Source organism: Schistocerca piceifrons, chromosome 1 (genome assembly GCF_021461385.2).
Source record: "Schistocerca piceifrons isolate TAMUIC-IGC-003096 chromosome 1, iqSchPice1.1, whole genome shotgun sequence".
Taxonomy (NCBI): domain Eukaryota; kingdom Metazoa; phylum Arthropoda; class Insecta; order Orthoptera; family Acrididae; genus Schistocerca; species Schistocerca piceifrons.
In genome coordinates this window covers 582,176,903-582,190,561 of record NC_060138.1, presented here as the reverse complement: position 1 = coordinate 582,190,561, position 13,659 = coordinate 582,176,903, and the positions used below count along the sequence as shown (strand labels likewise).

General features: G+C 41.6%; 1 protein-coding gene across 1 annotated transcript in view; it reads right to left on the bottom strand.

Annotated features, from left to right (window-relative positions):
* The window catches only part of LOC124802676 (leucine-rich repeat-containing protein 4-like), a gene marked incomplete at its 5' end in the record, with an annotated part of 83,260 nt that overhangs the window by 36,534 nt on the left and 33,067 nt on the right, over window positions 1-13,659 (bottom strand). The window contains one exon of the mRNA XM_047263607.1: window positions 3,013-3,339. Within this exon, the coding sequence (XP_047119563.1) occupies window positions 3,013-3,339 (327 nt within the window). The remainder of the gene's footprint in view (window positions 1-3,012; window positions 3,340-13,659) is intronic.

Sequence of the window (13,659 nt, the reverse complement as noted above, 5' to 3'; positions counted from 1 at the left end):
CCGACAATGAGTGACTGTCGCCACCTCCTCGATCGACGGCTTCAAACCTTCAATCAACCAACAAGGAAGACTAAAAGCACGTAAAGTTTCAGAACTGTATGGCAGACCTCAGCTTTTCAAATTGTTCCATTTGCCTCGCAAAATTACAGCAACTTAGCATGAACCTTTGTTGCTCATTGTCCCAATTGCATTGCCAAGCAGGGTCCCTTCGTTTTCCGAAATGAACCCGAGTGTCGTTGAAATTCAAACGCCAGCATTAAAATAATATAATTAGATTTCACTGCTTTAATTTCAAAGTTCAGTAGCTGGCTACAATATTTAGGTTACACGAGCACAAATTTAGAGTGCGAGTTTTGTTAGCATATTTTAGCTTACCTGTGACTGCAGCTCAGCTTGGTACGTACTAAATTTTACTATTGTTAATAGTTCAGAATCATTTAATTCAAGTTCAAAGTTAAATCTCTTGTTTCTAAATTGCGTAGAGTCAAGTTGCTTTTGAAATGATTGTTGAGGTAGCCCAAGACTAACCGTATTTTACTGGATTTCGATGTGCTTCAGAAAGAAAGCTCACTATTAACTTCAGTCACTAAATTAACTTTCGATTTTCCGGTTTTATTAATTCTTTTGCTAAATTAAGTCAGAGTGTAGCGAAATTTATTACTTCTGACAAACTTTCAGTTTTCACACTACACGTGTCAACCTTCAGTTGCCACGCTTCTAGTGTTAATTATATGTGTAATAACCTTTCTTTTTCAGTTACTATAGTAATTGTCCTTAGGACTGGCGACCGTGATTTCCCCCAAATCTCAAATATCTAATTACCGCTAGTTAATTGTTAACGTAACGGCCGCACATTTACTTTCTTTATTATCTTTACCCCTTTTCAAAATTAATTTCCACCAGTTTCATTTGCATTTTTCCTTTCATTTAGATGTAACCCTTTCCTCCCTCTTTACCGATAGATTAACTTCGGTGACGATTGCTTTTCCCAAATTTCCATTAGGTACACGCGGTTTAATTTCTCACTGTCATTAAGGTCGATAAGTGAGGGGGAGGTTACACGTTCCAGCAGGCGTTTATCAGCCAGGCTGTGGATGATGCGATTCTGTAACTTATCAGCGTACCTCTCACCCGTCACGGTAGCAGTTACAAAACCAGAATCACACATTTCCTCGAAGAAAAAAGGCCCGATAACTGTAGATGTGGTAAATCCAACCCATACCGTGAATTTCTCGTCGTGCAATGGAGTTTCCACTACAGTTCTAGGATTTTTGGTAGCCCAAATTCTGCAGTTGTGGGCGTTGACAGATCATCGGAGCGTGAAATGAGCTTCGTCGGTCCACAACACGTTACTCAACCAATCGTCATCTTCCGCCATCTTTTGAAACGCCCACACCGAAAATGCCCTGCGCTTCACTAAATCGTCAGGTAGCAGTTCATGATACCGATGGATTTTGTACGGATGGCATCGGAGGGTATGCCTCAGTGGCAACCAAATAGTAGTGTATGGAATGCCGGTGCGACGTGCGACTGCAGGAGCGCTGATTTCCCCGTGCATACACGAACCCGCTACAGTCTCCATTTCTTCCTGAACTGTCTCAGCAGCATTACGTCTTGTGCTCGTTTGGCCACTACGGGGTCTATCGTCTAAACAATCCTTGGCTTCGAACTTGGAAATCTTTCTCGCCACAGCTGCATTTGTCAACGGACCATCACCCGTTCGAATTCCCTTCCTATGGCGATAGGATCGTAATGCTGAACTAGCACATTCCTCATTCTGATAATACAGCTACACTAAAAGCGCCTTTTCGGGTAACGTCAACATGCTGCGACGGCTGGCGCATCCGATTCTCTCTCTCATTACAGCTCCTTTTATACACGATTGCCATGCGCAGTCACTGACGTTTTGCTGTTCAGCGCCATCTGTCGGACATTTTGTGACCTTTGTTTTTTTTTTTTGTTCTAATAAAACCCATGTCATTACAAGCATTATTCCGTGGTTTATTAAGTTTTCAAACTTATACTGACTTTTTGATCACCCGGTATATCAAACAAATACTTATATACTCACTGTGAATGATGACCATGCAAACGAACTTGTTAGGGACATTAACATACGACTGTACAAAAGCGGCAGGTAAATGTTTACCTGTGAGGCCCCCTGGTGTCTCCCTTCCTCTCCACCCCCAACCAGTTGCCGCGCCTTTACCGTTGTGTCCCACCCTCTCTCGATCTCCACACCCTTCATCTCCTTTCCCAACACAAATTCCACCATCTACCCCTCCCGGATGATGAGCTTCGCCCTGACATCTACCCTTCCTACCAACTCTAACCCCATCTTCCTACCTCCTCCTCAGGGCTCCCTCTCCTCCCACTCTCTCCTCCTGAGCGGCTGCCCCCTCCTACTCCCCCTCCTCTCTTGTGCCCCCTTTCCGTGTGTCTGTGCACTCCCTCCTGCCCTGTCTTCCCTCTTCATTTCCCACCCCACGTGTCCCCTGCCTCTCCGTGTAACCGCTGACGCCCCTACTCTCTCCATCCCGCCGCTTCTCCTGCTGCCCCTTGCTCCCCCCTCCTTTTCCATCCTCTCTGACCTTTCCCTCGGCAGGTCCCACCTGGCAGTTTTATTCTTCGTCGTGTGTGCGACAAGTGGGTTTTAAGTGTGTTGTTCCGGAGTGTTTTTACTACTGTGGCCGACTTTTAACCTGTGCATGTCCATTCAGTGTCTTCTCTGAGTTTTGAAGAATCGCCAACTGTGTTTTTTTAACTTTCTGGTGACTTTCTTTTTTAACTGTCCTCCATGAACGTCTCCGTGTCAGTCTATTTTTTACCTGCATTTTCTCCCATTATTCTGTTTTAAGTTCCCATTTATCGCCTTATGTATGTAACATTTTATTCTTATTTTAAGTTGTTATGTCACTCGGCTAAAGAGCGGCGGATTGTGCCGCTGACAGCCCTCCCCAGCCCATATGGCGCAGGGGAATGAAATCACAATAAAGAAAAAAAATAGTTTACCTGTGAGGCATTGCTGGTGGCGAGCACGTCGCGTAGCCAGAGCAGCGAGCAGTGGCAGTGCAGCGGGTTGTCGGACAGGTCGAGGCGGCGCAGCTGCGGCCAGGCTGCCATGAGCGCCTCGGGCAGCGCGACGAGCGCGTTGTCGCGCAGCACCAGCTCCTGCAGCTTAGGCAGCCCGGCGAGCGCGCCCGCCTCCAGCGCCTGCAGCTTCTTGTTGCTGCTCAGCGTCACCGACTCCAGGTTGAGGTTGGCCGACAGTGCGCCCGCGCACACGCGCTCCAGCCGCGGCGCCGCCACCACCTCCAGTCGCCGCAGCTGCGTCAGGCCCTGCGGCATCAACGAGAATATAATGTAAATGCTGACCTATTATGCATGCAGAAGCTGGCAATTACTTTGGTATGAGTGCATTCCAACCATCGTTCAGTCCTTTTAAATTCGGAGAAGCATGAAGAATAACATCTACACTATGCCTGTAGTTAGGATAATTTTTAAACTTCGTCGTTGGCTTTTGGACACACTAAAAAGTCTGCAGGGAATCGAAAACGTCTTAAATTAAAGAACATAGTCTTCATTATTTCACTATTTGATATATACGTAAATTTGAGACTGAGTTTTTAATTTAGAACAAGCATTTTGTCATGGAGTACTTACCAGCCCATCAGCCCAAAAAATTTCGTGACTGGATTAACCAAAAAAAGATAGAGAAGCTTTAGGATGGTCTATTTATCAATTCAGGTATGTCTCCCCCAACTTCAGTACAGAGCCAGGCATATTATGCTGTCAAACCGCTGATCCTTCATGTGAGTTCCGCGCTTTTGCTATTTGTAGCAGGTTCGCAGTGTCACTCACAACGATTTTTTTTTTATAAAAGAACCGTTCGCCTTTTGCATTTAAATCAAGTCGCGGAAATTTTCAACGAGTCGTCGTTTTGCTTTTTCGGAAGTCAAGGACGCGCAACGAATTTTTTTCTCTTCTTCGAAACGTTCTGAAGAACTACTTGAACACTCTAGAGATGTAGCTACGTTGCGATTTGAGACACAACAGCGCTGACACACTGCAGTCGCATGTCCACTTCTTACCACAGCATGCTCATAATTGATTGATCGAATGCACATCTGTTGTTTACAGCTGTTATTTCAACCTACCACGGTAGCTTCTGCACTGCCGTCCCTTACACGAGAGGAATAAAATCAGTCTCAAAATTTTTTGACGGATAGTGTATAACGAGATAAGTGGTTATCGCTGTAAATTGCGAGATGTCTAGTCTACCACATAGCGTTCTTTCCACCTCGACTCGGACTTGGACACGATGACCTTGCTCCTCACACGAAGTAGAAGAACAGCCTATCTACAGGGACAACTTCAGAGCTTAAGCTTTGTCACTGCATTTTCTTTGTGCAGACATCTCGAATTCCGTTAAAGAGGGATATCTTAATGGAACTAAATAGTAACTGTGGCTATATCTCAGTAAAAGTGAGTCACAAGTATTAACGCCATTGAAAAATTTTATCCTTTTACGTTCAGCCGCGTGTACGAATATCATTTCTGGAGTCCTTATTTAGCAGTATAAGTTATATGTGTAAAAAGGAGAAGTTTTCCTTGATATAAAAACTGTATATTCATTCTCTGATAACCTTATTAGATAATTTAATCAACGTCTGACAAAATTCGCGATTATCCAAAATTTGATAAAAATTTGGCCCAAATTCCTAAGACGTAACTATGGGCGAAAATCCATTTGTAGTGGACAGATTTCTACGTATGTTTCTTCCCTTGATGAAATATCACTCACAATAACTCGTGAAATGTGCAGTGCGGCATCACTTTGTAAACAGTCATTTATGATGACGTGAGTACTGCCTTCAGCTATTTAATATAATTTTCACTGTTCCTAAGGGACCAAATTGCTGAGGACATCGGTCCCTAGGCTTACACACAACTTAATCTAACTTAAACTAACTTACGCTAAGTACAACAAGTACACACAAGCCGGAGGGAGGACTCGAACCTCCGACGGGGGAAGCCTCGCGAACAGTGATAAGGCGCCCCAGACCGCGCTGCTAATCTCAAATCGGTGTATTAACGTAATGGTTTGCGGTTTGATGCAAAAAGTAATCTTTGTTCATTTTTGTTGATAAATAACTGAAGCGAAACATTGGGTTATTTCTACACGACTTTTTTTTTACGACACTCACGCACTTTAGTAAAGCATTTTCTGAAAGGAAAGTGACTCTCTTACTAGCCTCTGAGTGTCGTCTCATAGTATTTCTTTACTTATTCCTGATGAACGGCTCGCCTGAGTTAAAATTAATCGAAGGTGAAAAATCTGAAACACCACGGGCTAAATTTTAAAGTAATCTGTAACAGAGGAAAGTTTCGGTAAAAACTGCAATCACAACTTGGATAACGTACAATAAAACATACAATTATGTGTAGCCCTTGGAATGATGAACGTCGATAAAGTTATGATAACAAAACACGTCGTGCTCCCGCAGATAGTAAACGTGGGACACTGTTTTTTTGTTTTTTTTTCAGTTTTTTATATCAGTGAAATCTCGAGTTAATCGCTCATCCTACAGAATCTCCGATTTTAAAAGGCCTCGTGAAACAGACAGTGCTGATTGTGCGACGCCTATATTAACAAAACAAATATAGCTTTCTAACCCAATAAATCCTTTGTTTGGCTCGACGATAACGCTGAAAGTAATTCCATCAGGGGTGTAGATTCGGTTAAGCCAGCCGTACCAGAATTCAGCGTGTAATAATTGCAGCGTATCTTTTTCAAACTTAATTTGGTAGGCGGGTAATTTGCGAGAGATTGGATGCAGGTTCCAGTAGTTCATATTTCCATCACCCCCTATTTTCTGTACCCACCCCCTCCCGGCAACATTTCGAATTACACGGATGTGAAGCCTGCGTTTGTTTGGATACGTCAAGGTGTTTATAAAAAATCATGTTGAAACTATCTTCAATTAAGCAAAGTGCAAACGGACTTGAACAAACACTGCATAACGATGACGGGGAGTTGGAAATCGTTGCCAACCGATTAGCTCTCTCTGCCCTAACCAGTGGACTGGAATTCCACTCGTATACAAGGACGGTAATCAGCATGTTACCTCAGATGTTCTTCTTATCAAGATAGCTGTAGGACAATACTTACGTGCGGTTTACGCTGCTGCTCTTGCATTACGTAATAGTTGTGGCTATAATAGACTGCCAAACACTAAATCGTTCATTTACGTCATAATGGCACAGAAGTAGGTAATTTGAATCCCGATACTTCGCAAACAGTACGTTTTAGCCACAGTGGCGGTCAAATTACTCCGACACAAGGAAAGTGGATGGCCTTTCATACTGTGCATATGTGAAAATTACTGCAGAGTCCTCGTCGGAATGATACTTCTTATTTTTCTTGATATGCGTCTCATGTCTCAACAAACTACATTCACAATTTTATTTGATGTTGTTAAATCGGAAGACAGACTATCAGTTGTGTTAAGAGATGTGGATAAAAAATCCTATGTCAACATCGTTAAAGCACCTTTATTGATTATTAGTTTTAGCTCATTGACGAGCTATCTTCAAATCTAATGCATAGAAAAGTACAAAAAAGAGGGGAACAATATTATCACAAATTTTACATTTACACTTACATTCTGTGATACATACCAATAAAAATTATTACTTAATTCAGCGTGTATTACGCAACAGGCATTACACATCGTCATAATGTGTAGAGCTGCATCGCTCTTGCTGCCGTATACACACTGAAAAATTTTAGTAAATCGTGACAAAAATATAGACATGCCAAGTGCATTTGACAAGTGGTGTAAAGCTACCTCACTGTTCCTGTAGCTAGCGTTTTTAGGGATATGGCATATTTTGATCCACACATGGGACGTATGATGGTTACAACTATGAATCTCCTAGCGTTTAAACACAAGTGTGGAAATGAGATCATTGAAGACGTTTTGAGCTAATGTTATAAATTATTATAGCTTTATACTAGTTACAAAATGTACTTTGTATGTCTTTATTTTTTTTCATGATGTATAAAGTTTTTTTCAGTGCGTTCATGACAACAAGAGATATTGAGCTCAACAGATAATGACGATATGTAATGCTTGGTGGCAGATACACATTGAATTAAGTAATAATTTTTATTTGTATGTACTGTAAGTTTAAATATAAAATGTGTGCTACTACTATTCACCCCTTTTAAGACTTTTTCTGTAAGTTGAAACTAGTAATAAATATAGGAGTTATAGCGATCTTGATATAAAATTTTAATCGACACATTTTAAAGCACATTCAGATCTCTTCCATAGTATATTTGCGTGCAAAATTTAACGACGAAAGTAACTTGTGCAACAATATAGTACAGAACGTAACTCTACTACGAAACGAGACTAACAGAAATGGCTCTTTTATTCAAAGACAGTAATTACACTGAAGTCTCAGCTATTTATGATGGTACCCTGAACATTACAAAAAGAGGAACATGGTTCTTAATAGTGAATGTGATTACCACAAACCGCAATGCATGCTCTACCGTGTGATCTCATGCTTGACTCAAGGCTGGTAAGGAGTTCTTATGGCACAGTGTTCCATTCCTGCACCAGCCGCGATTGACAGCTGCTGTACGTTCGTTGGTGCATGAGGACGTGCTGCAAAACGTCTCCCCAACGCATCCCACATGTGCTCGATGGGAGTTTAGTCAGGGAAATGGCCAGAGCAGTCCACTCCCCTCACATCCTCTCATTCCAAAAGCTCCTCCACCTGCACAGTTCTGTGCGGTCGCACACTGTCATCCACAATACTGGCCAAAATGCACCTTTGACATGTGCACGTGGGATGGAGTACAGAGTCACAATAACGTTGACTGGTGAGTGCTCAAAGTGTAAAGACTTGTAGGTCAGTGTGCTCGTGAAACATTATGCCTCCCCACACCATGAACAAAACTATTCAGCCTGAATCGGTTCTCATCCGAGTAGCGATCCGACTCCTTGCTGGTCCAGTCGCTATGCTCTTGGCACCATTGCCAACGGTGCATTCCTGCTAAATGTGGTTGCAGTTGCACCCGCTGTTTGATGTGGATCCCTTCTCGCCTGTTGCACAATGTAGAGGTAATCAGCCGCTGTAGTTGACAGGGCTTGGTGACTGCGAGAGGGGAGGAGGGGGGGGGGGGGTCTCTTTGCTCGGACCCGTACGATGTGACGTTCTGCTTTCTCTGCACGACTGAGAGAACTCTGGTAGCATGCTCCAGCGCATTCAGTGTACTTACAACTGGAATACATAAAATGTGTCTACTGACTAGCATCGTCAAGCACAGCTAGCTGTTATTACATACTCTATATGAAGCGGTTGAAGCGACCGCTCGTGTTAAGCGAGAGATCCGGGTTCGAGTCCCGGTGTCCAAATGCGGCTAATGTAATTGAAACATACAGTAAATTTGGTGTCCGCAACACAGACAGTTACTGCCGCTTCATCAGATCATAATGTGTTATATTCTCAGAGCCAGTTCGAGCAGTAAGAAAAGTCGGTAATGTGCTCCATCATGGTAGGATAGCTTCTCCCTGATTTGCTAGTAGGCGCCAATGAAATCAAATTATAAATTGCCATCACAAAACGCCTCCACCTACCCCCTACTAAGTACTGAGAGAGGTATCACAATCGTTACTAAGGAGGCAAGAAAGAGAGGAAATCAAATCTCAGCCTGATTTAGATTTCTCGTATTTTCTGTAAGTCGGTTAAGGTGCCGCATTCCAAGAACAGAAAGTCCGATTGGCTGTCTCGTCTGGCCCAACCCTTGTTGTGTCAAAAATGACTCTGATGTAGACAGCACATTATACTCTGTCTTTCAATTCCTTCTCCCTCCTATCCTCCACTCTCTATTTCCTTGTGTCACAAGTTTTCTATCTACTTTCATGCCTCCATGGTTCCTTCTCTGGTGCCAAGCTCTTTATCTAAGAGTAGCACACTCTCTCTCTCTCTCTCTCTCTCTCTCTCTCTCTCTCTCACACACACACACACACACACACAGACACACACACACTTGTTGCACGCATTTTTACCTCTGTCTTCCCATACAATTTTCGAGGAACTTGTTCGGACTTTTGCTTGTCAGCTTCATCATCTCCCACGCTGACCTAATTTCCTTACACCTTCGGGTATATATTGCAAAACTTTTTAGGATACCTGCCTTGTTGTGTTTTGGTGTTCCTGCCGCTCCTGCTCTATGCGTCGATTTTTCTGTTATTGCAAGTATTTTAAGTTCATTTCTAATATCTCCGTATACTTTATCTGTCTTCTACGTTACATCATTTAACTGACCTGGGGAATTTCATTTCTGACCACAGCGTCCGTTTTATGTCTTCCTCGTTTGGTATCCATACCTCAGGTCTATAACGTAGAAATGGAACAGCTTGTGTTATACAGGAATTCATTTCAGTTTCCGTAGTTGTCTTTTTCTTTAACGTTCTCTTCATTGTTCCATATACGCCGCGAGATTTGCTGTTTTATTCTTTATATCTTTATTACGGTTTCCTCGGAGTATCATTACTTTTCTCTTTTCAAAAGATATTTTTTAAATTTGAATTGTGACCAATTTGGTTTAATTTAAAAGTATTTTAATGTAATTCTTCTTCTGAAGTGGCTATTATATCTAGCCATCAATGTACATCAACGTTTTTATATATTGGTTCTTACATAGTTGTATTTCTTCTTCGTTTTTTGTTTCCTCACACCACTTTTTAATGATTCGATTTATGTATAAACTGAACAAAATTGGGGAAAGACTGCAGCCTTGTTTAACCTTTTGGTTCTTTGTAATTCCATTCTTTCTTATTTTGGACCCTGTATGTATTACAAATCTAGTTCTGTTTTATAAGTTTTTTATTGCCAATATCAATTATCCCGGAATCAAAGGCATTCCATTTTCTTCCCGTGCTAACTAGAGTTTTCTCCTGTTTAATCTGTCAAACTCCTAGACATGGCCGATGGAAGGTATGTATATCTCATTATTAAAGTCTCTTATTTTACTTATCATATTAAAAGTGAATATAATATCCATTTTTGATTACCTAGATCTAAATCCACTTTGGTCTTTGATAAAAATGTCCCTCCTATTTGTCTTAACCTTAGAGTTAAAATTTTTGAAAATACTTTATATCCAGCTGTTGAAATGCCCATCGCCTTAGAATTATAATATACTTTTCCATCCCCTTTCTCAAAAATTGAGTGCATAACAGCTGCTGACAAGATTTAATATATTCTCGCTTTCTCCCAGCTTAAAGTAATGAAATGTAAAAATCTTAGTTTACGGAGAATTCCGCCGTATTTTAAAAACTCGCATTTAATGCCATTTGCCTTTCCGTCTTTCTTTGGTTTTAAAGCCACTTCCACTTCTGCTAATGTCCCCTCACATATATCTCATTGTTCTACTAGGTTTTGCTCGTATCATATTTTTTATAATGTTATGCTCTCAGTTTCTCTTCGATTGTGTTAACGTTTGATTAATCTTGGTTTATCTGTTTACACTTTTAATTACTCTATATCCGGCTGTGTCCTGACAGTGAATATTGTTTTCTGGAGTACTTATAAAAGATAGTGAAAAAGAAAATGGATTGAGACTACGTTTGTAACGTCTTGTGATGAGTGTCCACCAGGAGTTGTAGATGCTACAGCGTTAAACCGTTGTAAGGAGCGGCTGACAGGCGCTAAGCAACACGAGGCCACTAGTTGCCGGTTGCTGGACCGTTCGTTTCAGGCGACTCTCCAGCCAACGGACGGTGTCGCAGCTCAAAGGGAAGCCGAGCCGAAGAGCTGCAGGGAGGGACGGCGCAGACAGACGCCTAGCGCTCCTTAGTGTTCGCGCACCGGCTGTTTTACGGGCCGCTCCGCAGCCACAATAAAACGCTGGCTGGACGGCCCACGCCCCCCTCCGCCATAAAGTCCTGCTACTACAGCGAGAGGCTTCGTTCGCCGTGACGTCTGGAGACTCTGGAAGATGGCACAAACGGTCGCTGGGAGGTTGGCTCGCTTTCATGAGGCGAAAAACGTAGTGGTCATTTGTGAGCACCCGTCCCCGTCTCCACACACACACACAAACACACACACACAAAGTGAACCGACCCTGAAGGCTCGAACAATGCGAGCTCAACTTTTGTAAGCACAGTTCTTCCTGCATCTGTTTGAAGCCTTCGCAGCCTTGTAACATAACGAGGGTGCACGATTCGTAATTCGTGATGCCACAACTATGTCATCACTCCATAGAAATCCGGCGAAAATATGCACTGTAATAATGCAGTCATATTGAGTTCGAGGGTGGAACTGAAATTTACGGTCAAAATATGTTACTAATAAGGTACGCTGATGACATTGTTTCTTCATTGAGATCGAAGAAGAATTATAGGACGTACTCAATGGAATTAAGTTTAGTGAGCACAGAATACGAACTGAGGGTAAAACAAGTAAGAGTAAAGCGATAAGGAGTATCAGAAACGAGATTTTGGAATCAAAATAATGTGTGACGGAAAAAGCAAGTAGGAATTAAAAAATTAACTAGCACAAGAGAATATGGCATTTCTGGACAAAGGGATCCTACTAGTTTATCATAGCTAGACATCTAATTCTGTGACGCAGAGATTCGCACAGGAGGTCAAGTCGTGTCGGGCAACATTAAAGCAGTCAAAACAAATACAAAAAAGAAAGATCGAGCCTAAATTGTGGAGCATTCGAAATGACATTAAACTTAACATCTATAATGAGAAGTCATACAAAGCATCTCCATTTTCTTTTGCGTTTTCTCGATCATTGCCCTTAATGACTGAGTTCAGCTGAAGTACATTCTTCAGCCTCATTCAATATATCAATCATCTGGCACGATTGTCCCGCTTTCCAATCACTGTAGAGGCTACACAGCAATCCTTGCTGTACAGTCGCCCATCGTTGGGAGGAGATAACAACGAACAGTTCCAAGAATGAATTTTTCAGTCAGAATAATTAAAACACGAGCTATAATTTTAGATATAGTGTGGTCTATGGAATTGCAGTGACTGCTATATCTTTGTTGTGAAAAAAAAGGCTGAATCGAGGTTTACTTAATGATAATGTTGTTAGCGCTTTCTGTCAGTAGATCATCAGACAATCTTTTACGATAAAAAGTATGTAAAGAATAATTAATTTTTAGAATAATACGGTTTTAAAACTGAGTAAAGAGTATAAAACAGTTTCTCATAGGCCCTTACAGACATCTGACCCCACACAGATAATTCTAAAAATTTGTGGTGGTGAATTTTTCATAGCTATGAAAATACTTACAAGCTTTATAATGAAAAGCGTGGGCACATGCAACAGACAATACATCGGTTATTTGCCCCACGTATTTCGTTATACATCTTGTACTTTCAGCTATTAAAAACTCAGAATTACAAATTTTCAAGACTATCTGCATGGGGATAGAAATCTTTATGTGGCTAGGAGAAATCATTTTATACGTATTAGTCTAATTTAAAACAGTGTTATATTTCTAATTAGTTCTTATTTAAATAACTGTTTTGTAGTTTTTAGTCCTGAAAAAAATGCTGTTGACAAGGATTGGGAACAACTCAAAGAACCAGCAGAGACAGGCTAATGGGCCAAGGGCCAACCACAATGGTTGACCAGGCGACGACAGGAAGGCTTCAATCAGATGACAGTGGGCATCAGAGATGGTATAGCAGAACAACAAAGTTCAAAGGAACAATCCAAGCGTAAAAATCGAAGGTATAGCGAAATCTAAGAATAAAACCTACAGTGTGTAATGAGAACGATATAAGAAGTCTATGAACACACAACTGAAGGCAGAGTCAAGGTGCAGGTAGCCTTACAGTTTGACCACAAGCAATAGTGTCTGGCAGGGTGGAAATGGTCCTGTTGTGCAACGAGGTGAGTGCTACAGAGGCGATACTAGAGCTTCAGGATGTAGCAGTGTCGTTTAACAGCCATCATCAAATGTCATGCATACCATCTGGAACACACTCCGATACTACTTGCACAGCATGCTGCACCTGCAGGGAAGCCGAGATGTCAGGCAACACCAACCCCTTTTACCCCACACCTATGTGAGCTAAGAGGATCAGACAGGAAAGTAACTTAATACTGCTCTGTCACCGACTTCCGAGCTATGTTAAAATTTTAAGTTACTGACTGATCACGAGCTAAGTTTAAAATCAATTCGAAAGTTATTACAAAACAGGCAGACAAGAAAATGACCTAATAAACTTATAAAAAAAGTCTTTGGACATAAAATAACAGTCTGATTTCGACAAAATAAAATAAAAAGTGAAAAAGGAACTCAAGGATATCTTACATTTAAGGCACGGAAATGTGAGGTCTGAGGAAATACCAAATGGTAGGTCACACGTTGAGCACACACCTACATTGTAAACAGCAGAGGTGTGGCAGTTATATCGGTTAAGTCACGCCTCCTTTGGCTCACATGGAATATAATTTGATTTAATAAGATATAACCATCACAAATATCTTCTAGGATTTCTATCCGAATGGGGCCTCCTTATTGAATTCCGACACCTGGTCATGCAAAAACTGCCTTCCACGCGACATCACTCCGCCAATAGCAGTTAAAAGCTTGATCGCCAGTATAAA